The 27,429-nt window shown below is 39.0% G+C and overlaps 1 protein-coding gene across 1 annotated transcript in view; it reads right to left on the bottom strand.

Annotated features, from left to right (window-relative positions):
* The window catches only part of CACNA1E (calcium voltage-gated channel subunit alpha1 E), a 281,325-nt gene that overhangs the window by 13,327 nt on the left and 240,569 nt on the right, over positions 1-27,429 (bottom strand). Inside the window, exons 38-45 of the mRNA XM_088153792.1 lie at positions 20,751-20,847; positions 17,452-17,557; positions 16,627-16,734; positions 15,955-16,055; positions 14,561-14,667; positions 12,997-13,105; positions 7,904-8,032; positions 3,251-3,431 (exon numbers count right to left, since the gene is read on the bottom strand). Of these exons, the coding sequence (XP_088009918.1) occupies positions 3,251-3,431; positions 7,904-8,032; positions 12,997-13,105; positions 14,561-14,667; positions 15,955-16,055; positions 16,627-16,734; positions 17,452-17,557; positions 20,751-20,847 (938 nt within the window). The remainder of the gene's footprint in view (positions 1-3,250; positions 3,432-7,903; positions 8,033-12,996; positions 13,106-14,560; positions 14,668-15,954; positions 16,056-16,626; positions 16,735-17,451; positions 17,558-20,750; positions 20,848-27,429) is intronic.

The raw sequence follows: 27,429 nt of genomic DNA, 5'->3' as shown, positions 1-27,429 counted from the left end.
AGAACTACTGTGGAAAACATTACAATCAGTTGACTTTTAGAACAGCATGCTATAAGCTGATTACTTCATGAATTTACTTCATGATTTCAAGAAAATGCATGAACTGAAAAACAGTCTGTTCACTAAAGATACCCTAAAACTAAGGATATGAAAAGATATCAAAGCCCATAAAATAATAAAGTTGCTTAGAAACTATACTAATGAAACTTGTTTCTAACGAGAAACGCTTCATATATCTACAAGTGAAGGAATCTGATTTATGGTGATACTTTTCAAACAACTTGCTAAATATTTTGTTAGACTGGAATAAAAAAAAAAAAAGACCTGTATAGGAGGGCTGAGAAAGAGAGAGGGAGAGGCTGGCTCTGTGTTTTTGATCTTGCCGCCTTTTCAGTCAATTGCCTCTCCCAGGGTAGAAGGACATTCTGGCAGACAGTGCTGTATTATCTGTGTTGTCTATGTCTAAATCTAATTTTGCAGGTAGTGGAACATGGACTTTCTCCACTACTGGTAGAATGAGCAATAGGAAAAGAAGGAGAGGAGAGGAGAGGAGAGGAGAGGAGAGGAGAGGAGAGGAGAGGAGAGGAGAGGAGAGGAGAGGAGAGGAGAGGAGAGGAGAGGAGAGGAGAGGAGAGGAGAGGAGAGGAGCTGTCCTGTGCTGTCCTGTGCTGTCCTGTCCTGGAGAGGGCCCACTTGAGAAACACAAAATCCATCCCTGCCTGGCTGCCAGCATGTATGCCCATCATGAAATTACATTTCTATTACATGTATTATTTATTACCTTTCTTTAGTAAAATTTCTCATGTCATGTATACCTTCTTGCTCAGCAAAATTGCACATAATAAAAAACTTCAGCAAACAAATCAGAAGAAAAGTTCAATCATAGCTGCAAGCAAAATGCACCACAAATTGACTGTATCAACAGGACGCAAGAGAAAACACACAATGAAAACCCCACCACTGCCCAAACTTAGTGGACCAGCCAGCATCTTTGATTATTGCATTGTTAAATGTACCCTGAAGTCTCTACAAATAAAGGGGGGGGGGTGAGCTCACCCACTCCCTCCCCAAAATAACGCAGTGCACGGAGTGCCAGGTGATCAATGAATGACAATACCCAAAGCCAACTGATCAGAGTTATTCTTTGCTTTTCAAGTTGCACTCACATTCCAGTACTAGAATTGCATTAGTGCACTTAATTCCACTACTGGAATTAAGTAACATGCTAACTGAAAAGAAACAGAAAGGATCAAGAAGAATTTAATTAAAGGCTTACTGAGAGGTTTGCAGACTTCAGGTGACCCAAAGTACATTTTTATAATGAACAGTTTTGAAAAACAAGCAAGAGGAGGTAAACCACAGAAAGCAAGCACAATAGCAGCACCTAAAATGGAAACAGGGGTACCTCCCCCCCCCCCAAATTATTCACCTTCCTGAGACACAGCTTCTCTCACAGTAGATCACTAGTGCATTTGTCCATCCACGCCTGTAGAGACTGCACTGTTAATTCTATTCTTTGGCTCCTTAACATATTTTCTGAGGTACAAGGAAAGGAGAAGACAAACTCTGGGAAAACAGGGGAGAACTACAACGTGATGATTGTGCCAACTGGATCCATGAACAAGGCAGGGAATGGCATTGTAAAATTATTATCTAGAACTTTACCCTTTTCACAATGCACTTCTGAATACTTGTGATTTAACCATCTAGTCCTGGTCCTGAACCCTAATGAAAGCCAGATGCATATAACTGCATCTCTGTCCCATTCATGCAGGTTTGTTGCCCATTTCTCCAGTTGGAACTTATTTTGAAAGCTCCTGCAAAGCTTTGCATACAAAAGAACCCCAGTACTATCCTTGACATTTCAAAATTAGACTGGGGAAGTACCCCCCTTCCCCTCCCAATTTAAGCACTGAGTAAGATGGACCAGTGGGTTGTCTCAGCTTAAGGTTACTTCCTGCATTCTTGTTCTTATATGAGTCATAAATAGCTAAGAACACTGATGGGGCTATATGAATAAATAAAAAGGCAAAATATAAAAAGCTATCTGAGAGACATGTGGCTGCTATAGAGTGACTAACATTTTTGTTAGAAACTACTCATTGTTAATATGGATGAAAAAATTCCATTTATTAGTGATATTTCAAAGCTGAGAAATTCTGACACAATAGAAATCATTCCGGAAAACATTATCTTACCTTTCATATCTTAATTAACCAGGGTAGTTTTTACAAAAAAATACTATGGAAAATAAACTCATGCCAAGTGATAGAGTTTATTGCCATGCTTTCTTTCTTGTGGGCCTAAATATCTAAAATATAATATTAAAATATTGTATAGAAACACCGAAAACAAAAGCTCCTTTCCTTCTAAAAACCTGCTTTTTAACCTCATCATGGAACTTGGACATTCACTGTAGAGGAAAATCAGCTGGAGAAATCAGCATTTCAAGTATAATCCTCTAGAAATGCTGCAAATGTATTTACTTTTTTAAAAATTTCATATTTACTCTGAGATTCTGACCAGAAAGGAATAATATGCATTCTGAGAATATTCTGATTCAGATTTTAGTTTAAAATTTTTGCATACAACGATCAGTTTAGCTACAGACCCAGAAAGAATAAAACCTAAATCCCAAAGTTATTTTTATAAATCAAATATCCTGAATTTCTGTTAATGGCTCTTCTACATGACCTCTGTGGCTCTGTTCAAATAAGTCCTACCAATTTAAATGGGACTTGAAGAAATTAGCTTTTAGATGAATAAGGGTCCATTATCAGTGGAAAAGCAATGTTATTTGTAAGATGACTAATATATTTTAAGTAGTAGACTTAAATTACTTCATTTAACAGCTGAACAAGAGAAGATGATGATTTTAAATAGATCCTATTTGAAAAGCTATCCATATAAGCTGTATTTTCCAAGGCTGTGCAGAGATTCAGACTCAAAAGGCAAAGTATGATTCAGAGTGTGTGTGGCTGTGCATGTAATAAGTGATGGAAACTCCTTAAAGCAGCTGCATCTTCTCCTGGGCATGTGCAGCAATGCTTTGCAATTGACTTGTGATCCTAGGAAAGATGTGGTGGGTTCATATCTAGATCTGTGCACAGCCCTAGTATTTTCTAACTTTTTTGGACTTTGTTGGAGAAAGGTAATGATTCTGTGGCTTTGGAAGAGTCAACCTCACGTCAGACTTAAGATATACTGTATTTTAAAAAGTCCCATCCCATCCCACCCCATCCTCAGTTACCTGAGTCCGTGTTGAGGCGGCGCGAAGACAGGTGCAGCGCAGAATGGTAACTGCGACGACGAGACTTGTAGGTATTTTCACTGCTCCTTTCCATTGAGAACTCATCTAGCCAGGAGGAATTTGTCCGTTTGTCTCGGATTGTAGAAAATGAGCGTCTCATGGAGCCAGGATCTGTAACTACCTGGAAATGCATACCAGGATGGAAGAAAGTTTAGAGGTTGGCAAATGCCTGCTGATTTCAGCAGGCGAATTTGCCAGTAAGCATGCTTAATCTCACAGGGAATTATCTAGTTTGGGTAGTATAAAGAAATTTTAGTAACAGAGGGGTCTGGAGGAAATTCACCCCCAATCTGGGGGCAGATAGCAACATTGTTATTATTTGTTTTGGCTAATATAAACCTACCTATTTTGCCTTGCCCTATGCCCTACGCTCCATATGCATCTTTGTACTCGTGTGAGTAATGAAGTAAGTAGAAGCAGGACAAACCCCAGTTTTATGGACAGATAATGAGCCCTTCCACATGACCAGGCATTGCACTGCCCAAATCTTCTGAACTGAAGATTTGAATTGAAATGAGGCATGGTTGAACAGTCTGCGCTATTTAACGGATCAGGATGTTATGGGAGTGGGCATATTTACTTCTTGTCAACCTGTAGTGCTCACAGAGCACCAAAAGTCAATCAAAACTTGTCTTCCTTGGCCAAAGAGCACACAAAGGTTTCAGCCTATCAGTGTTCATCTACTGGACAGAAACTGAATGTATCATCCCATCCTCTGAGTTTTGTGCCAAATGGCCAATCTACTTCCTTTTCAAAAACAAAGAAGATGGTATAATGGAAGCATTTGGCCTGCACATCAAGGTGGCATGCCTCTTGGTATGGCAGTTTTGTACTGGGGTCCATTTTTCCAATTCTGCCCAGCCATCCCACCAGAGACCAAGAGCTTGGGCTGGGGAGATATCCGTTCTAATATTTATCTAGATTCTCCCAGTCGACACAGTGGAGTAAAGTGCACCTGCTTCTGCAGCAATGGAAGTTCCTTGTTTGCCCCAAACCTTGCAACTGCAACAGGAGTAAGCCAGGATGCAATCATCACCAACTCTTAGGGGAACTCAATTCACTTTGCAAGCAGATCTGAACCCATGTTAGTCATGCTCTTAGTGTCTCCTACTTCGTTGCCTAGTTACGCAAATCTTCTCATCCCAGATCTAATGTCTAAACAGCAAGGATTGAGAATTCTGGCTGGACAGCTTGGCCTATGTAATTTTCAATTTGCTTGAAATGAGAGAGATTGTTAGGTCAGGTATTAAATCAGCACAGGATTTTTGGTGTTAGTCTGAAAGAGAGAATCTGTCCATCTGAACTGAACTGAATGGATATAAGACAAACTACGTATTTCAAGTGATTGCAAAATGCACTCTAGTGGGTTCTGGAAATTAATTTTAAGTGTGCTCTGAAATGTACTGTTCAGTCTCTCCCACTGAGAGAGGTCAGTAATGGCAGAGCAAAGCTTAATAATTTCTTTCAATACTAGCAGGTCTGTAATGTGGGCTAACTTAGTCAGTAAAGTATTTGGTGCTTGCTAACTGATTGATTGATTAACTTATATTTAGGATCTCAAGGTGGCACACTCCTCCCCTATGTTCCTCACAACCACAACCCTTGGGGTAGGTTGGATTAAGAGACAGTAACTGGATCAAAGTCATCCCATGAGCTTCAGTGGCTGAGGGTAGACTACAATCTACAATACCTTAACCACTACACCATATTGGCTCTCTTTCCTCTCTTTCCTATTAACACTAAAATAAGACATGGAATCTTCATTAAAAAAAAAAAAGTAATCAGTTTTAAAAGGGGAAATACTTCAGACAAACAAAGACTATGCCTTCTTAAGGACATTTGTACTCATATAGGACAATAGTTTTCTCTAATGTACCTAGGACTAGGTTTGCCAGCTAAAATTAAGTCTTGGAACAAAGCCTGAACTGCAGTAAGTCTACTGAATGAAAGGAGGGATAGTTAATATTAAATTGTTAAGCTTCAAAAGAAAGAGAAGAAGAGCTAGAAAAGCAAGGACAAAAAGAGTTCTACTGCAATTATTGCAGCAGAACAGAATGCCCATTATCCAAAGTTGCTATTGGGCATTATACTTAAAGTCATCCAAACTTCAGAGGACTCCCTTTGTATGATCTATTTTTCTATGAATTATTTACCCTGTATCTGGGTTATATTAATTCAAAGTAATAATCCATAATTTCAATTAATTCAATGTATAGCTTAGAATTCACATGGCCAAATTATTTCCCATACACAAGCATTGCCTATACACAGAAAAGTTGCATATCAGGGAAAAGAATTTTACTTTAGCCTTCTTTCTAACATCTGAGTTCTAGGTGCTAGGCATTTCTTTTATATGGAGGATGCTTTATTTATATGGCTCCACTCTTGTAGACTCGACTGGTACAATTCCGCTATAGATTTATCACTATGGTACCAGGCCTTTGTTGTACTAAATGAAAATAAAACAACTTTGTTTAATATTAATTTACTTACTCATCTAACTTGCTATTTCATGGCATCCATTCTCAGCCTGCTTCCTGTCCCTTTTTCTGCTTATTCTTGTCTTTATGTTTCTTGATCTCAAGATTTCCTTTCCTTTCCACTGCTCTGCCTTTTCCAAAGCAATACTTCACAAAAAAAAAACCCATGTATGTCAAAGCAGTGAAATTTCAAGGCAGGGGAACATCTGATTTTATACAACTGGAAAGTATTATACAAGGAGCACTAGAAGAGAAAAACTGAACTGTCATGTGATGTTGGCACAGATATCAATATCAGACTGACAAACTAATATCAATCTAATAAACCTGCAAAAGCTATAAGACTTTGGGCTCATCCAGAGTCTTTAAGATAGGATATGAAAAATGCTGCCCCCATAGTGTAACTTTTACCCTGTCCAGCAACAAGGCTACTTTGCTCACATGAAGGCATAAAGCAGTTCTCAGAAAAAGAGTAGGTAGAAGCTGCATTGTTCTATGGCTTGTTTTAAAAGTTTAGGCATTTAAAGTTAGGTTACACTTTTTAGAGGTATCTGCTAGCACAGGGTTCAGCAATTTGTGACCCTCCTTTCCTGCTTTCCCCCCATTCTACTTGGCAAGGCCTCTGGCTTTGGAGTTATTTCACAGTAAGCAGGAATCTGCGGAGAAAGGAGGAAGCATCTGTGCTTGGCTCCACGCTTAGCAGTGGGGAAAGGAATCAAGCAGGCAAGAACAGAAAAGAATGAGGTAGGGAAGGCAAGGGAGGCTGAGATCGTTGCATTTATTTATTTATTTATTTATTTATTTATTTATTTATTTAAATTTATTGGCCACCCAACTCCTGTGGATCTGCGTGGGGGAAGTGCAGCTGCTGTGCAGTTAAGGCCGTGTAGACCTTACCAATGGGAATAATTTCATAGAAGTCCCACATTTGGTCTTCCATGAGGCTGATGTTTCCTAAATCAAAGGACACACACACAAAAGAAAAAGGAAACCAGAAGGACAAACTGTAGGACAGAAGTGTCCAATGTTTTTGGCAGTCACAGAGGTAATGGTCATGGAGACAAAAGGTCAATGGCGAAGTTCTGCAGCAGGCCAACTGGAGCTCAGCACTTCCCTTCCCTTCCTCCTCCATGAGATTTACATTGTTTGCATGGGAGGACTTCTCCTTTTTCCCCCAAGAAAACACTACTTCTGGGCTGGATCATTTTGTACTGGCATCAGCTTGCCTCAGCAGTGGGTGGGTAATAGGAGGGAGGCTCTGTTGTGAGGACAACGGTATGTAGGCCATCCTTGGGCCAGAACATGGAGATTGTATGGAGGAGGTCATTGTTTCCTATTCAATTTCCTTATGCGAGCAATGGGGGGATGATCCAATCCAAGTTCTTTCAGAGTGGGAGAATCTGATACTGAAATCTTAATTGCTGAAAAATTGTACAGATTATGATTACAAACCTGAGAAGGTACTTTATCTCTCTGTTAATCAAAACTGATTACAAGACAGACAAACAGAAAAAATCTGATCAACAGACAAATAAATGGATTATGGCCAAGACTGACCAGGACAAAATGCTTGGCAGCAGGCATGTAGACAAGAATATTAGGACAATGAGAAAAGGCTTGAAAGTGAAGGTGGCTAAAGTTAAAAGGAAAAATACTTCCAAGTGATAGGAGGTTTATTTCAAATGGTTGGGATTCTTGCTACAATCAGCAATAGTTTTGGTTGAAGTAGAACAGGAAGATGGCTTCCTCAAATCTCTGCTGTTCAGGGTCTCCACAGTCTTGGAAGAAGGCTTATGGACCCATTAAGGTGGCAACTGGGCAACTTAGACTTAATTACAATGATTTGCATTCTTGAAGCACAGGACAGATGTTCCAACTTCCATCTGTAAAACTGAGGGCTGGAGTCTTCCTTGTCTCACTGGGGCACTGTGTTCAGATTCTGTAATACTAGAATTAAAGGAATGTCCTACACTGAGCCAGCTGAATTGGTATCAGTGATAAATTTCAGCCTGTTTCACTATTAAAGCGAAGCAACAACCTCCTGTAGGAAAGGATCATGTATCTCCTGTAATGTTATATTCCTATTGTTAGTCATCGTTTCACCTGGTTTTACCTGGGGATCCATAGTCAGGCGTGGCATGGAAGAAGCCCTCCCAGATACAGCTCGTTCCTGAGTATCCACCGGGAGATAACTGCCACAGTTAGAGGGCTGCACTCTTTTAAACTCTCTAATTTCTGGCTCCTGGAAATAAACACACAGCCAAACTCATGGGATTTCATTTGGTTATACTGCTTGCCATTTTCTGCCAGTGTCGTCTTTACCCACGTGGTAGGAATGGCTTGAGAACAGGGTTCAGATGAAGCATAGTGAATGCTTTCTGTTGGCAAGAGAGAATGAATTGCCCCTCTTAAGCATGCTGGATGTGTTTAGCATGATTACAAACAGTAACTATAGCTTTAGTGCTAAACAAATATGCTGGTTTCAGCCTCATGGATCAGGGAAATTCAGACCACTTGCTCTTTCAGTGTATATTTTCTTGCATTCAGACATCACGTTTGGATTAAAATGAATAAAAATCAAGCTCAGTTTCAGGATTAGATGTGTGAGAGGAAACTTTTAGTAGCCTTCTATATGTTTTAATATTAGTTTTGATTGCATTTGATAAAGCCAGGTTAGCTTCTTGTGACTTGTAGGGCAATGACAGGAAAAGTCAAATGCAAGACTAAGCAACTTGTTGATGGGAAGAGAACAGGAAGGTCTGGTAAAATTAGCACCAAGGACGTTACGAATCAGTTGCTAAACCTAGGAGTCATGTCTGAGGTTTGTGGTTTTAAAGGATAAAAAGGATTGCATCTGAGGGGGTCGGTACCATTTTGGTCAAGCTGTTTACCTGATGGCTCGATTAAAATGGTCACGACATTGCAATGTGAATCTAAGTAGGTACCTTGTATGCTATTGGTTGAATTTTACTTGCTTGTTGAACTAACATTTAATAAAGCTTTTAGAACTTTGAAGTGACTTGTTTTATGGTGTGTCTGCCTCCCGTGTTTAACGTGGTTTTTTCCCCTGACAGTTTTGGTGCATTGGCCGGGAAGGGACATGCTGAACATTTGCTCTCAGCTGCTCCTTCTAGGTATTACCCACACCGTTGCTTCAAAGTTCTAAGGTAAGAAGGTACTCTTTTTCTGGGAAGTCCCATTGGGGATTTTTTTGGTTTCTTTGAAATTTCTGATATGTATTGTATTATGTAAGAAGTAGTCCAGCTATGGACTTGAAGTATTCCGGCTATGTTGCGCTCGAGAGCGAAACAGTCCAGGTATTGTGGCTGGGAACTTGTCGAGTCAGCATTGAAGTTGAGTTGTGGTCAGGGTCGCTCCCTGAAGTTTCTTTACCTATCCTTTCATTTCAGTGATTTATAGCTTTATTTTGACGACTATTTTTTCATTACTTTGGTTTCCGTTTTCTACTTGATGGGGAGGTTTGGGTTTTGTTATGAGATTTCTCATCATTGGGTTGCTCATTTATTTTGTCCATGTTTGTATTGAATTTGTTGTGGGTATTTAAAGTTGTTGCTGTTTTATGTTTGTCTGTTATGCTGTTTGTCTCGCTGCTCTTTTGTATCTCACATTGGGGCATAGCCTTACAGCTTTCAGTTTATATTTTGCCCTTTAAGGATTCCCCCACCTTTCTCGTAGATAAGGGTCGGCTGCTTTGCCGAGGTGTGGTTTCCCTTGCCATTGCGGGCTTTCACAAATGGACCAGCTCTTTTCCGTAGATAAGGATTGTCTTGTTGACAAGGGCTAGTTTCCACTAAAACTAAAACCGGGGTTGTGCAGCAACAAGGAGAATAAAAAAGAAAGGTGTGTGTTAGTTCCCTTTTATATCCCCTCTGTGGACCAGGGCTGAGCGAGAAATCAATTGCAGCCGCACCCAGCATCCTGCAAGACCAGTGGTCAATGACCAGGGTGTCTGGAACGCAAGGGCATTTGATGGACCTCTCGTGCCTCCACAGATTCAGTGAAAGAGAGTGTGTCTGACAATGTGTGAATGTGGAGCCTGTCCCTCTTTTGGATGTGTTGGTTTTGTGATTGCTGGTGAGTGAGAGGGCTTTAAGAGACAAGAGAAACAAAACACTGAAGGAGTTAAACGTTCCCTTTTTAAAGTTTGTGTATGTGTGGACGAAGCGATTGTTGGGAGAAATGATTGAAAAAAAGGGAATTGAAAAAAATAATAAAGTAACCACAAGCATCTGAACTGTTAAAGTAACCACAAGCGTCTGTGCCTGGCTGTGAAATTTGGTAGTCTGTTTGTCTGTGCTATGGTAATTATGCTTTTTTTTTTTTTTTTATCTGCGCTCAGTCATTGCTGACCCTGCAGTGACTGCTTGGACGAGTCCTTGCAGTTTTCAAGGCAACTGTTTTTCGGAAGTGGTTTGCCAGAGCCTCCTTCCTAGGGCAGAGCCCAGCTGGCAAGCGCAGGAGGCGGGGTTTCCGTTGCTTCGCGCCCTTTTCGGGCGGTGCGGTTTTTCGCGCTTACCGGCAACTGCTCCCAACTCCTTTTTTGCAAGGCGCCACCAGCATTTTTCCTCCCACCGGAGTGAGAGTCCCCATTTATCTACTCACGTAAGTTTTCGAACTGTTGGGTTGACAGGAACTGGGGAGGAAACAGGAGCTCACCCTGTTAACGCGAAGGCTGGACTCGAACCGCTGAAGCGTCGACCATTTCTGGCTTCGCTAATCTTTTGAATTAGGCTGATTTTTATTTTGACACCTTGTGATTACTAGTGTGGGTCATGGGGAATGCAAAGGGTTTTTTCCCCTGACAGTTTTTGGTGGAGAATGCGGGCGATGCACCGGCCAATGCACCAAAACTGTCAGGGGAAAAAACCACGTTAAACACGGGAGGCAGACACACCATAAAACAAGTCACTTCAAAGTTCTAAAAGCTTTATTAAATGTTAGTTCAACAAGCAAGTAAAATTCAACCAATAGCATACAAGGTACCTACTTAGATTCACATTGCAATGTCGTGACCATTTTAATCGAGCCATCAGGTAAACAGCTTGACCAAAATGGTACCGACCCCCTCAGATGCAATCCTTTTTATCCTTTAAAACCACAAACCTCAGACATGACTCCTAGGTTTAGCAACTGATTCGTAACGTCCTTGGTGCTAATTTTACCAGACCTTCCTGTTCTCTTCCCATCAACAAGTTGCTTAGTCTTGCATTTGACTTTTCCTGTCGTTGCCCTACAGGTCACAAGAAGCTAACCTGGCTTTATCAAATGCAATCAAAACTAATATTAAAACATATAGAAGGCTACTAAAATTTTCCTCTCACAGATGTAAGTGCCTTTCTGATTTAAATCTGGCTCAAATGCCTTGTGGACTCAGTGGTTGGTTTTTTAAAGCCTGCTTCATAAGTGTGATTTCATGTGTGTGTGTGTGTGTGTGTGTGTGTGTGTGTGTGTATCTCCATCCATCATCCATCCATCTATCTAATCATCAGTAAAAGATGATTTCCCAGGAATATCCCCAATATTATTTTTTTATATTTTTCTGTAATGCTTTCACCGTTTGTCTTTTGCTATGCTCAGTGATCAAAACGGATTTTTATTGTTGTTGGGTCAAGGGAATTAGGGATAGTGTATCAGTCTCCAAACAGAAGTCTGGCAAAATATTGTTTATATGTTCTCTTTTCAAGCACAGAACAGTCTAAGAAGGCATAAAGTATATGTGTGTTTGTGTAATACAAAATTTATGGATATAGTGCAACACTCTGAGAAGCACACAGAGAAGACTGGAAATAAATGCACAATTATATAGCATTGGATTTCAACAAGTGTAAGGGTGGTGCACAAATGTGCACACACACACACACACACACAAACCATTTACACACGCAGACATGAATGCCACCAGCTAATCAGGTGGTTGCAACTGTGGGTCAGAGGCATGTAATTCACATTTGTGTGATATGATTCAACAATTTGGTTTTCGAACATGAACACCAGCATTGAAGACAAAATGAACACAAGTTCCAAAGCACTGGATATTGTTGTTCATCACTGAATAACCCACCTGATGAAATGATTATATGCAATGAGAAGAAACCAATCAGTAGAATGATAATCATAATTAACAACTTTAACAAACATAAAGGGTCAAATTTTCAGTCAAAAATTGCATTTCTAACACTGATAGCACCTTGAGGATAGGGCTTGTTCAATGATAGTTGAATATATTTTACACAATACAGTTATTTTACTAAATCTTTGCAAAATATACCTGTTCGTAACTCAAAGTATTTACCATCAGCATAATTCGGTCAAACCTCCAGCGATGCTTACTCATCACTAAAACTTCAGCTGTTAGAGTAATCACTGACTTTTCAGTATTATTAAATGCATCTCCACAGCTTGAACCCTATTAACACACTGCATCTCTAGAAATCCTCAATGACAGAGAAAAATCCTTAATAGCAACCACAAAAAAGTTCTGTAATATGCTTCACATTTTCGTCTAGGTATCCTCTGGAGCAGTAACTTGAAGAATTATTTATGAGGTGAACAAAACCTTAGCAATCAATCTCTCGATATCACTGTCCAGTTTTTAAAGATATATTGGATTAAACTGAGGATAAACCAATCCATATTTTTAAAAAATATTGTTACTAATTCTGATAACCATAGTAATGGTTATGTATGTTACTACAATGGGTCTATTCTTTCTATCAGGATTGGATGAGTTCTTGCCGACCAGAAATCTTCTCTATTAGTGACGAATGGCAAAGCAAGACATTGTTATTGTTGGGTGTGCTGGAAGTTTCATCAACAGGATCTACAAAGACCTAAACATAGCTACCAGGATCCCTTTCCAGGCTTACTATCATTGTAGGGTTATAATCATTAGCACTTTGGATAAATATTTGGGAAGGCCCAGCTTCAATATTATATTCTATAGGAATGCTTGGGAAAAAAGAAATAGGTTTCATAGCCAAAGATAAGGTATTTTCTGGGAATACGACGCTTCCTAAAATCTAGACAGAGAAATAAAGTAGGATTAGTAAAATTAGTAAAATAGTTTGTCTAGACAATATAACACTGCTTGCAATCAAGAAGGTTTTTCAACAGTACACGCACAATTTCACTTGAAATGCTTTTCTGAAAGCAATGCAAAACAGGGAAAATGGTACACTGATTTACCAGAGATTGCCGTTCTTGGTATTCTCCATGGCCTGAATCCATACATGCCAACTGGAATATCTCTTGGGGAGAGAGCGGACTCAGGGAGGGGAATCCACTACGGCTGCTCCTATAAAGATAGTCCCACTTGAAATGAAAGGAGAATACATCTTCATGATGTAACTTCCACTAGTTGTTTTCCTACCTCCCCCAAAACAGAACATCAATCCCAGGGGAAAAAGATATTTTGTAATGAATGGCACGCTTTTGTTGGAGAAAAAGTGTTATTGAAGTGAGCTAATGACTACCAATGTCAGAAATGAATATGCCATAAAATTAAAAATGTTGTACAATTCTTTTCCAAGGGAAAGCTTGCCAGATCCATGCCAGGTTTTAGGAAGGCAGGTTGCTGTTCTTTGCCAATCCCTCTGAATATTATGTTACAACAACAACAATAATAATAATAATAATAATAATAACAACAATAATAATAATAATCCCAAACAACTACTTTCTTGTATTGTTGCCACTGTTATCATATAATAAAACTCAAAGACTAAATCCAGTCAAAATTAGGCACTTATATTCCAATTAAGAGTATCTTCACATTTTTCATTCTGGACCATGGAAATCAAGTATGCTTATAAGTTGTTAACTTTGCTTTGTGAAGAAGGAGTGAGATAATAAGACAGGGTACAGATTGCCTTAAAAATGAGGGGGTGGCTCTGCCAAAATACTGTTTGAATTAAAAGCATCAATCTTTTTGTTTCTAAACACAAATTTCAAAGTCAATGTAATGTTTGTGTAAAGTGAACTGTTGCTTAATTACCAAAATTGGCTCAGAAAGGGCTGAAGCATGGGGAATCTTTCTAGAGGTGCTTAAAAACTTCACCAGAAGACTATTTTTGAGTGATTTTTTAATTCTGAGTTATTCCTAGCTACATTTAATTTGAAAACATTGTTTTGTATTCAGACTTGGGATGGCAAAGAAAGACAGAGAACCTTGTTCGCACATTGCACTAAGCTGAAACTTGTATACATGTGTTTTTTTGAATAAACCATAATTAATTAGATTCACCCATCATACTAAGTCATAAACCATGGCTGGATTTACACAACACACTGAGTTGCAAGCAAGCAAACCACACTGTTGAGTAATATGTTCAGTGAATCCAATCAGAGAGAGAAATATGCTTTAATATAGACTAAGAGTGGGAAAGTTTTCATGGAGGAATGGAAAAGAAGCAAAAAGCAATGTGACCTCCTGATTATTCTCCTCCTCTCATTCCACCCTTATTGTCCAGACTAGGTTTTGAGTTCTGTATTCTTACTGCAACCTCAGTAGTTGAGAGTATCTGTTGACCAGCACTACAACGACGATTACCTTTTATTCCCTAGAAGTACATACAGTATTTGCCAGTTTATCAAGATTTTTGGGTCCATTTGTAATATCTCTCCTAGATTATTTTTTTCCTTTCCAGTATAGCTTTGTATCTTGAGTAGGATTCAGTGAAAAAGGAAATTGCAGTAGGAATACAAACACCAAAGTCAAGGCGGTATTGTTTACTCAAACTTCTATACTTACAGTCCTGAAATTGTGTCTTGCTGGAGGTAAGGCAAAGCTTTGGCATTGGAAATGATCTCCTGAGGAAGAGATGAAGGCTCCATGCGCTGGAACATTGGGGCATTTTTCTGAGTTAAGAAAGAGAAAATGACTGCAGTTTCAATTAAGTAAACCAATGACATAATGTACATGTTGAATGAAAACTCCCATCATGCTCAATGCCTATGATGACTAGATGTGATGGGCATTATACTCTAACACATTTAGAGAGCAGTAGGTTTGGGAAGTCTACCCCCAAAGAAGGGGAAAACAATACTGAAACTGCCAGGAAGGGGTGCAAATTTCATGAAAGCCAAATGAAACACTGCTGAGATAATAAATACAAATCACTTCAGTTACTTTCCTTGTGAAAATGTATTCCATAGCATAGCTACTTCTTCTACTTTCCCACATCTCCCCAGCCAACCTTCTCTATATTCAAAGAAAGGTTTTACACAAATGCTATATTTTTAACATAATCCATGTTTAGAGACCTTCCACATGCAATGGAAAGTCTGATCTGGGACTTGTGCCACTCCTCCAGAAGAAACACTGCAAAGGCAGATTTTCAGCATTTTCTCTAGAACTCCCTGGTGGCCCCCATGGCTGGAAACTCCCACTTCATCTCAGCTCCTGAGGTTTTGTCATCCCTCCTGAACTGAAGCTCAAACAGGCATTTTGACTGAAGCTCTGTGACACTCTGTTCCCTGTTGCCTTCCTGCTGCTCTGAGGAATGGCTTTGCATGGACAACGGCCTGCTGTTTGTTTGCTTATCTCCTTTTCTGCTCACTACAAAAAGCAATGCTGGTGAAGGGAAAACAATGAAGGAATGAAGTTCCAATATATTGTTTCCTTACTGCTACCTCAAAGCAAGCACCGGCCAGCTCAAAGAGGGGAAGGGGAGAGGGTTTGCATAGCAGCAACAAATAAATATAGTGTGTAGCTAAGGGAGGGGCACAGCTGGTGATATGCAAGGGGTCTCAGGGAAGTTAACAGTATATATCTTGTACAGGTTCCTGTAAAAAGAATTCCCAGAATGCATGAAAATGTGGGGAAGGAGGATGGTCAGATGGGGAATCCTGCCATTGTATTTTCCCTTTTACAAAAATGTGCATGGTCTTCTATCTTGCTACAGTGATTCCTGTCACTGCCCTAGAGAAAGTGCTACAGAATTCTATGTATTCTTGGAATCCACCCTTAGTATATTATATGCATCATAGGTTGCAAGGTATACCTGTTAATTCTTATGCAAATAACTTCCCTCATCCTCCATTAACCCTTTTTATATAAATCTAATTGCCAGAAAATCTGAATGGCTGGATTTTAACCCACAATGAAACAAGATTACTTGTATTTTCTTCTGGCAGAATTTGTACCTGTTCTTCCAGCTGCTGTCTTTGTTTTTTAGCTTTGCTCTGTTTATAGTAGTCCATTATCATCATGGCTGCGTAGATTTTCCCAACCGTCAGGTCTGTAGCTGGAAATAAAAGGCATCACTATGTTAACTGAAATAGAACTTTTTACTCTGATAACAGGGTTGTAGAAGGTGGAGTAAGGGACATACAATCTTGCACAGTTGTAGGGCAGGAAACAACAAATACTTATAAGATTGGCTCCCAATTTTTAAACCCTATAACCTGGAAGGAGCTAGTGACCCCCAGATGGACTGCAGATCAATAGGCAGAACGATGCCTTGGTGTCTGCATAGCATCTTTTTTAAAAGGTTAATATTTGATCCTAATATCAAAATAGTCTTTATAATATTGGCTAGCTATTGGTAGGTAAAGCTAAGTTGTAAAAGGTGTAATGTGTCTCAGCGTTATTTTCATGTGAATGCATTTCTATCTTCATGTATGTTTCTCTGCTTTATGTCTATGTATGGAGTAGGCTAGAAGTTTGAATAAAATATTAGCATGAGTTGCAGTGGGGGGGAAAGGAATCTGCTGATATTAACTTCTTTCTTCTCTTTGTTAAAAATCAGATCAGTCTTGCTTCTTTCACCTTTTTGAATACCACTTAGCGGCCCTAATTCCTAAACAATAACTTACTTTTTGGCATGGGCACCAATAGATCTAGCATCTTCTGAGAAAGGTGAGGCCAAATGGTCAGTATTTCCTTCTGGAGCTCAGAGTCTAACTGTTGCCAGTCTGCACCACCTATAAGGGAGCAGATCAAAAGAACTCTAAACAAAGTGGAGAGAGAGAGAAGGAAAGAGAAAGAGAAAACAAGGGAGCTGGACTCATTATTTATCCATTTTGTTTCCCATCTTCCTCTAAGAAGCTTAATGACACCAGAGATAAGAACCCTCCTTTAATTCCAATTGGCTACCAAGGGCATCCAAAATCTGTGAGGTCCTGGAGGATACCAACAAGAAATTAAATTTAGCAAGGTATCCAAACCAGTACTGCTCTATCTTTAACTAATTAATCCATCAGTACCCTTGCAGATCAGATGGGCTTTCTTCTTTAAGTATATATGTACACACATGCATATATATACAATATACACATATTAATCCTTCATTGTTTCACATTCTGCTCTGAAAATATGGAGAAGTTTTGATGATGTCAGACAATAGATGCCCATTACACAATTGGTATCTGAAAATTTATTATTTCATTTCCTTTTTACTATTTCATGCACTATACTAGAAGAATTGGTTTATCAGTATTTGTCCCATGACAGGAAAAAACTAGGTATGAAATTATTTTCAGAGCTAATCTGACTATTTTGAGTCAAGAGATCTTTGTAGATTCCAAGTTAAGTGGGCTTAGGAAAGTGCTCATTTTTTTCCTCCCTGAAAAAGTACATTCCTAACTCTTGGCTATTTTAGTTTACCTGCTTTAATTTCCCATTTCCCTCTGCCCCCTTACCTTTTGCAATCTTAATATCAAGAGCTGTTCTAATTAATGCCATCAAGGTGGAAGTGAAATGCACTGTGTTGTCCTCAGCCACTGGCATGTTCATCAGGACCAGTCTCTGCACAAAACAGGTAGGGAGGGGGGGAATCAGGCAGAAAACAGTTTCGAAAAGTGTATCAGGGAGACATGAGGAAAATGCTTAAAATGCATAAAATAGAACAGCCAAAAAGGAGGGCAAGGATCGCCCCCATCCCCTCCAACCTATCCCATTCCCTTCAGCGTGACCTTTTGCCATTTTTTATTCACCTTGCCAAGGATCTGTGTCCTTTTACTGATTTGAAGCAAGACGGACAGGACAGGATGACCAATCAGGTCCCTTCACAATCACATTCTGTGATTGGGAGAAAAGAATCCAAACCGATATGGTCTATTATTCCATTAAAAGGAGAAGCAGTCCTAGATTACTTCTGCATCTCCCATTTAGAACATTTTTTTGGTTTTTTTTTTACTTATTAAGCTCAGAACTCTTAGCCATATCCTGGCGCCCCCTTTTTGAGTTTTCTTCAGAAGATGTGTCAGTGGCAGCAAATGATTGCCCATGCAGTGGTTCCATTTTATCTGAAGTTGAGGAGTGGGGAGAGAGAGTGCAAATGAAGAGAAGTTGATGACTAAGGTAGGAGTGGGCGGGTCATGCTCCTTTTACCCTTGAAGGGGAAAACGAAAGGGCCACATCCACTTCCCAGAGAGTATATATTGCTTTGTCAGTTCTTATGCTATTCTTCCCACCACACCAACCACCCTCATTCTTGAGATTTGGGGATCTATTACAACAGGAGATTGGCAAGATTAAGGCTCATAGAATATTTTTGCTTCCTTGCATATAGAATGAAGAAAATGGGCCTTGGGCTTCTGAAAACAAAGGGTATCATTGTGGCATGCACAAAGGTGAACAGAAGTTGACCTCAGCTAAAATCCTGAATAATGCAATAGGCTGACAATCCCATATAGCTACCCAGAGGGCCAGAGTTAGCAATTCTATTTTTTTTTTTTTTTTTATGATTTGAATCAGAACTTACATGCAGGTTTATCAGGGGAATGGGGTAAAAAAAGTCAAGATGGCAGGTGCAATTGCATAATCAAAGCCCCTTCTTCATATATTAAAAAGGGACCCAGCTTCAATCCCAACCATCTTGACTTTTTTAACCCCCTGCCCCCTGCAGTTGTCTCTGCTTTCATAACATAAATACCACTGAATACCAAAATACCACCATTTCACATCACCACCATTTTCACTCCTCAAACCCTTAGAAGCCCTTTGGAGGTGAACCATGGCTACCTTCCCTTCTACTGATTTGAAATCATGAGAAGAAGGAGTGAAAACCACTGCCACATCCCCAGATCCTGCAACAACAAATATCTCCTCACATTTCTCATTTTATACAAAAGGGAGAGATAAGCCAAACCAGCCCAACATCAGTTATCTGGCATTTTGCATACCAGCTCCTGAAGAGAAGGACAAAACCAACAAAACTCTTCCCAGTTAACTAGACCTCAAACTAACATTTCAATTACAGGACCTGAAGCTCAAGAGTCAGGAAGAAGAGTTCTGTCCAAAGGGAAATGCAGCATCCCCAAACAAAAGAAGAAACAAAAAAGAAGTCCAAGCCAAAAAGTGTGTGTGTGAGAAAGAAAGAGAGAGAGGGAGGGAGAGGGAGAGAGGGAAAGAGAGAGAGGGAGAGGGAGGGAGGGAGAGGGAGAGGGAGAGGGAGAGGGAGAGGGAGAGGGAGGGAGGGAGGGAAAGAGAGAGAGAGAGAGAGAATGCTGGCTTCACTGCAGTTTCCATTACATCTATCATTAAGTTGGAAATGAATTAGTCAGCCCCTCAGTACTGTATGAATAATGAAATTCTAGCACAGGATCCTCAGGCAGAAGCCCCCCCCCCCCCAATATTCTCAGTGTGCTACTCTTTCGAGAATAGAGCTGGGCACATTCTCCCATCCAATCTCTCACTTCCTATAATGACACGTGTAGCAAGAACCTGTCCTGCAGATTTCTTTGAAGCTTCTAGGGCCATTGGATGCAGTGTTATCACAAAACAACCTATCACCTTCTCCAGCTCAGCTTCAGGGTATCATTTCTTACCTTCCAGGCTATCAGAACAACCCTTGCAGAAAGTTTGTTTGCTTTTTTTAAGTCAAAAGCTTGGCTAAAAGGATTTCAATTTAATGGGCATGTCATGCTCTATTTTGTATTTCCACGAGTCAATGAGAATGAGTTGCAGTTTTTTTAGAATAGTTTCTCATATTCTTCTGATGTAGTTGCCCTATTCCAAAGACTTTGCCCAGTTCACAGTCTTATACGGATTGCAGTTCAATCTTATATATTAGAGGTATGGAACCATTTTTGGGCTGCGAGCCATACTTGGCCTTTTAGTGGCATGAGGGGGGCTGCATTCCTAAAAGTGGGCAGCCCAGGATAATTTCATTAAAATGTCCTAAACGTTAATAATATGAATGTCCTCATGTATCTAATAATTTTCCATTTCAAACAAGTTCCAAAGTACTGCTGATGGAAACTTCAGGGGGGATTCTGCATACCCAGAAGTAAAACTCACTGAATTGAACAGGGCATATTCCCAGATATATTTGTAGCCTTAAATATGTAAACATGAGCACTTGCCCTGATACAGTTAATCATATTGATGTAAACTGCTGTATATCTGAACATTAGCCCAACTAGCCAAATAGTGTCAACTCTAAATGGGAAAGGTATTCCACGGTTTCAGAGAGGACTCATATTCAGTCCTGTTACCTGGGACATTTCCATTGGAGTAGCTGGATGGAAATCACATCTGGATGCATACAAAACATTTGCTCTAATACTAAACAAAGACCCCTTGAACCTTATTCTGCATCCCTTGCTTTTTGCAGTCAATAGAATAACTGAACAAATGCCCTGCCAAGTTCTTGAGTATTTGTTCCCTTGTTATATTACAGTTACCAATCCTGTTTCTCTTGGATCTACCCTCAGAATGTCTGTTGTGTTTCCTATACAAAAACTAACTTTAAACATGACTTGCACCAATCCACGTGCCTTTCTCTTTTATAATGGTAATGTTATTGCAAATGGGAATCATAAGGATTTGAAATATATGATCATTAAGTATTAAGATATGAACACAACCTAAAATCAAACAGATACTGTAATGGAATGCATCAAACAGCTCCTTTATCTCCCACCACCCCTTATCATTATTCCTTTCCCATTTCCTGCTAATCAGAAGCCCATAAAGGAAAGAAGGGTTGTTCTACCTTATAAGCAACTTTGGAGGGACATCTCTTCCCGAGGCCTAGTGGTGGGGACATGAGAGTCAGCATTTCATACATCTCAGTGTAATGGATGCGGCCGCTGCTCATGTGCAAGGAGGAGAGAGGATAAAGGAAAAGGGAGGGGAGGGGGCAAGATGCAGAAAAACAAAAGAAAAAGGCATTCCCAGAGACAAAAGGCCCAAATAAATCAGAATACAGGGTACAGAAGAGAGAGAACAGAAACAAACAAACAAACAAAAAGACAAACAGGAAAAGAACAGGAAACCCATTAATCAATGCAAATTATACATGACAGCTTGTGCTGATGTGGATTTATAGCACCCCTCACACAGACCCAGGAACGCCACCGATACGAACTGCCTGCCTTTCCATTTCTCTGCGGATGTTTTAGTTTTTATGGCCAGTTCTTCTTTCAACTGCAGCATGTGCCCCATGTAACTTCCAGGGCTGTGTGTAAGTGTTATAAATCGAGATAATAACAAGGTGTTATTTGGAATATGGTGGTGCATACCTCAGTGAAGTGGCATGTCCTCCCTCTCTGGTAGTGTCCATGCAAGAAGAAAGCAGCATCTTGCATGGGAGGGAAGTCCAGTGTGGTCACTTCTCAAAGGAATGTGTCTGTTTGCTTCCATCTAGCGCTAGGATGGAGCACGTTCCCACCATGCACTGGTGCAAAGGCATGCCAAGTGTGTAAGAAAAGAAAATGCAAGAAGAAAATTCGACATGCCATGCTCTCCGGCCCTCCTCCCACTTCCTCCCACATGCGAATTCAGGTTTCACCCAATTGGAGTTTAAAGAGTCTTGACAGAGGCAGCTGTTTCGCTTAAGGCTTCAGTTGGGTCAGTTGGTATTCCCTGCTTTGTGAGTCTCTCATTCAGCATTCAGCCCTCTACTCAGTGTGAGTCATAAAAAGAAGCCAGATTCAAATCTAGTCACTTGGCTTGGAAGCTTCATTTTGAATCCTTATTCTAAGCTGGGGGAATGTTGTGGAAAAGGATAAGGGGTTTTCTCTATTCTTTCCATGAGCAGGAAAGGCAATATACAAAATGTGATGTAAGAAAGGAAAGACTTGCATGGATTTTGGTGGCTGACCCAATGAAAATAGATTCTGATGCCCTACTCGGGGCACTAAACAGTATCAGATGTTTTTTCAGCCCCTTTTAGGTGAAAGATATGATGGTGGAGTCCTTGAGGTTCTCGGAGCTTGGTTGTTTTCTTGCAAATGTTTCGTTACCCGGCTTCAGTGTTACCTATGATGGTCTTTGTTTACTATTTGCTCAGGCAAGCCCTTGTTTTAGTTTTAAGACTAACACAGAGGCATCAGTGTTAAAGCAACAAGTTCTGTATTTTAATTGCTCCTATTTTTAATAAGATGCATAACTATTTTGTGTTTTTCATGCAATTTCCCAAAATTGTCCACTTCCCATTATTTCCTTCAACCTTTACTTAACATTTTTAGATTGGTCTCTTGCTAAATGGAAGTCAAAATGGCTTGCATATCATTAAAATGCACTAAAATACATTGTTTAAAGATAAACCACATGAGGAAGGCCTGATTGAGTTGCTTTTTATCCCAGAATAAAAATGCCCTTAAAATGCCTCCAAAATATCTCTCTTCACAACTGAATTTGACTTATTTTTAAAATTTGATTTATTTTTTCCTCTATTTTAAGCTTGGTAGTTTTTGCAGTGAAACATTTCAAAATGAGAATTATATCTAATTTTCTGGAGAGCCATGAAACAAATCATAGCCAAGAAATCTTGTAGTAACATCTTGTAAGAAAGAGAAGAGCAGAGTATGATGGGAACTATAAATGTTAGTGGAATAAAATTTCAAAAGCATGAAAATGGGGTATGACTTGCACAGAGGAAAGAAAGAAGCTTAAAAACTTTCTCTAACCATATGGACTGTGTCATAACATGAAGCAATTTATCAGGCCATTAAAAGTCACAATTCAAAGAATGATGAAAGAATGATTCCAAAGTGGGATCTGATAATGGATAATAATCTGACAAACTAGTCCATCTAAAAAAAAAAAAAAAAGCAGAGATACAGAAGATCTGCAAACTTTTGGAACGTGAGGAAATGGCCCCTGGCTCAGCTAAAAGAGACAAAAATAATGCCAAAGCAATTCAAAAAATTCCCAAAGAATTATACATTGATTGGGTTGCTTTTTCAAAACCACTGGCATCAAAAATATCAACAGTATCTGAGAGGTTTACAAAACAGATTAGCCTTAGCTTACTAAGCAAAGGGTAACATGCTATGGATTAAACTTTAACTAAGCAGCAATGACACTGAAAGCTTACAGAGGTATAAGCTTTTCAACAGCAGGTCAAAGAACTGAAAAATAAATGTAAATGTATAATATTTCAATGAAGATAAGTATCTGTTAATAGAATGTTAATCTGTTCAAGTATCTGTTCAAACTGTGATTTTCAGGTATATTGAGCAGGAGACATACCTACATACAATTATTTGCACAATTGTTTTTATCAATTGTTTGCACAAATATGCTTTAGGCACTAATAATATGAAAAAATGGGAAATCTGAATGCAAAAAAAAAAAGAAAAAAGAAAAATCCACAGCAAGACTTCCTAGAGTGACTTTTCTGCATAATCCCTATCATTAGGGATTCTCTTTCAAGCTAATGGCTGTTTACCCAGGAAAAAGATTAAGTACAATATCTGCAAAGCACTTGATCTGTAGGTCCCTAAAAAGATAGAGATATAGTTTAAAATCTTGATTGTCAGCTGCCTAGAGCCTTTGGGAATGGGTGGCATACAAAGTAAAAATAAAATAAAATAAAATAAATTGAGGGAATGTTTGATACATCAGAAAGTCAGCTAATTCTCAAAAATCAAATAACATATTTTGCCACCAGAGTAAGCCTAAATAAAATTGACAGATTTTTTTTATTTCCCTAGAGTCTTTTTGCACTACTCTGCAACATATTATAAAGGAACAAACACTGGTTATTTATAGGTGGTTAATCAATATGGCATAGCTAGCAATATTAAATCAGCATGGGAAGTAGGTCTAGTAATTAATATTTCAGTGTGCTCTAATTAATTTTCTGTTCAAAATAATCATATATAAAGAAAACTAATTTAAAATTTATATATACTGTATGTATGTACTGTATATGTATGTATGTATGTGTGTGTATGTGTGTGTGACTGTATATAATCAACTTCTAGTTAAATTCAGGTATATAAAGCTAACAAACTGTATTTTGTTGTTGGAAAAACTATTTCCAAACTTCTTATGCGGCTGTATATCGTACAAAAATACATGGGCTTGGGATAGGGGTAATACGTAGTATATCTGAAGTTATACAATAGACATTTCAGAGCAGTGATACTTTTTTTTTTTTTTGCTCTCTGCATTTTGGTGGTGTAAATGTAAATAATTTAGGCAGACATTTTGACAAATATATAAGCAGATTCCCTTGAAGGTAAAAATACGGTTCTGCTTTATTAACTATGCAAATAAGATTCTTCAGGGCATGGCTCACCAACTTCATAGATGATTCTGGAAAAGCAGTATATGTTGATCACCAAGGATACAAAACCCAGGTTAAAACAAAGCTTGCGGAGTTAGGATGCAGGGTGGTTCCTTAAGCAATTAATTTGCAGGTATAAAGAACTGGCCCTAACAATGATGGTTGTGCCCAAATGTGGATATTGCTGTCATTTCTTTATTGAATTGTTGAACTGTAGTATTTAATAACAATAATAATAAAAAAGAAGTAGGAATGACATGCTTGGTTGGATCTTCTCTATTACAGAAAAACAAATAAAAAGTTTGTTAAAAACCAAAATAAGAGAAATTCCAAATACTGGTGAAATTTTAGCATAGTTCCGATGTTGACTGCCTAGCAAAAATGAATCATCACAGGAAGTGTTCAAAAGCCTTCTGCTGTCTGGAGATAACTGGGCAAGTAATTAACCCAGGAACAGAAACTATCCAATTCAAAAAAAGTTTCTTTTTTGCAAGTCAGTGTGAGGTTAGAAGTAAGGATGGGGGGAAAAAAACCTCAAAACGCTGCAGGAGAGGCAAAAGACAATGTGAACTTAATTTGCTCATGGTTCCCATTATGAATTAATTATGCTACGATGCTACTGAGAGGTAGAGACAGTTCTCTATTTCCAAAGTTAATTTGGGAGATTCTCCATGGGTATGTTTACTGCTGCTTATGGTGTTCACTATGGAAGTTAATTAGTACATTTTAATCCTTTCTAAAGCAAAACAGTACAAATATACTTCAAAAGGGCAATGTCTGATCTTCTTTGGCTATGGAAAGTTCAAAAGTGTTTAAGATCCAGAAATTCAGAGTACTTTAGATGATTCTTTACACTGCAATTTTCTGACATATTCATGGATACTTAGGAAGTGGGGGTGGGCTGGGGGGAGGAAGCTGTGTATCATTTTGGATTAATGGTTTTAGGAATTGTTCAGCTGAAAGCACTTTTACTTGAAAAGGAAGTGTGAGGAAGCAATGTGGGCTGGGAAGAATTTTTTTTGTGGGATCTGAATAATTGTTTCTATCTAAAGCACATAAAACATTTTCTCTTGGTGAAGCTTTGGGCAGGGAAACAATGAAGGATCATGAAGTATGACTGTAGGGAAATATATTGTGAAACTGGTGCAGAAATACGTAGGTTTACTTGGCAGGAACAAAATCTCATAGAAGCAGCTCTTCAATAAAGAGAAAGTAGAAGGAAACAAGTGTATTCTTTTTAAATGGACTTTTGCAGGCTGAATTTGACACAGATTCTAGCTAGAAAAGTTTGAATTCTAAATGACCTTGACATCATAGGCTGTCATGAATAGAAGATACTACTTCATAGTCATCTTTGGCCCTAGTCAGTAGTGGTGAACAGATGGAGACCAGCAAGAAGTAAAGAATTACTGGAATGTTTACTGTTCAGAGATGGCACCCCACTATTGAAAAAAAGCTGTAATTTGTTAGTCATTTGCCATAGAGATTAATGATCAAAGCTATTGCTTTTGATTACAAAAACCATGTCTTATATCATAAAAAAGGAATTTACTACATTCAGTATAACTAGAGTATACTTTTCCTTAATATCAATACCACATAGACATATTTCTTTGTGTGCATCCATGTGTTTGTACAGAGTTAACACTCACAAAATAGATGCAGGAGATTAATACCTTCAAATAACCATTCATCTTATTTTTGATTAGTGGCTATCTCACAAGGAGACACTAAACCTATGTCTAAGTTCAATACCAGGCTACATTGAGGATAGAATAGTTTCCATACAAAAGTATCCCTCACTCCTAAAATTAGAAAACTGTAGACTACTGTAGCTTTCTCCTTGACATGCTAATTTCTCATAAATTGAATTTTTTTTTAAAGTGAAACCCAAATAGTCAGATGAACCCTTGCCCACAATATGAAGTGGCATTCTCTAGTTATAGCATTTTCATTACACCATTGGAGTAAATGAGATATTTGAGACTGGCCAAGTGAACAATATCATTAGGAGATGCAACCTGAATCTAGTTGCACTATTTCTGAAGTACAGGAAGAGTGTAATTCTGGATGAATAGTTCTTACATGCCCAGCAGTATAATACCTTTAAAATTAAATCTCTGGGCACAACTGGATGAGCTTTGTTCATTTCTTGCCATGTCTGATTTGACTTTTTAATTATTCTTAATTCCTTCTTCCCTATGTATTGTACTTTTGCTCCCAAGCTAGTGAAAAACCAGATACAACACCCATTTCAAAATGAAAAATGTAGGTCCTGAAAAGGGAGTGGTTTTGGAAGCCAAAAATGGTGGTTCCCGAAGTCTTCTCTATGTTACAGGAGACACACAGGCTACAAAACCTCCAGAGTTATTCATTCAAGATGAGAATGAATGCGCAATTTAGGCTGTGCCCAGAAACCCATTTCTTCATCTTTTCCTGGCTATAACAGCTGCTGATTCTGAGAAGGTTTGAATCTCTTTAAACTCGAGGGAAAGCAAGTCAGGATTCCCTTGTGAAGTACAATAGCCACAAAAGAGAGGAGGAGAGAGGGATTTAATGGGATGTCCCTATTGCCGGGTTGTGGCTGGAGATTGTGAGGCAAACCTTGCAAGCCACCCTGTAGGGGCACTTCTCTCCCAGGCCCAGAGGAGGCGAGATCACCCGTACTAATTTGTACATATCCTTATACAGGATCCTGCCACTGGAAAGGAAGCACAGGTGAGTTAATAGGCCTAATCAGGAAATGGGAAAGAAGAATTGTGTGTAACTGGTAACACCAGAGATGTGCATTGTTCCCCTCCTAGCTCTATCTTTGGGGGTGAGGAGGGGGCTGGGGGAAGGCTCTTCACAGTCACCTCCTTTGAAGATATAGCTATTATCTTCTCTACTCTCAAATGTTCCCATGGAGGAACATTTCATCACTGAGAAGGTGTGATATATGGCCTGATTTATAGTAGGATGCTAGAACTCATCTCAGAGAAATACGGAAGGCTTCAAACTCTTCACCTGAGACTGGACAACTTGTCTGCCTGGGATCTGTCCATAGTCATTCTACCAAGATTTATCCAATTAAAAAAAAAGTCAGAGGAACAAACAGTTTCACCTAATCAACTATTCACATCAAATGGATAGATGGTGTCTTACTATTTTGTAC

The sequence above is a fragment of the Python bivittatus genome, unplaced genomic scaffold (assembly GCF_059951505.1).
Source record: "Python bivittatus isolate LINGU-HERP-01145 unplaced genomic scaffold, Pbiv_v1 ctg000700_np1212, whole genome shotgun sequence".
NCBI classification, from domain to species: domain Eukaryota; kingdom Metazoa; phylum Chordata; class Lepidosauria; order Squamata; family Pythonidae; genus Python; species Python bivittatus.
The sequence above is the reverse complement of the archived record's forward strand: the minus strand, read 5'-3'. Positions and strand labels throughout refer to the sequence as shown.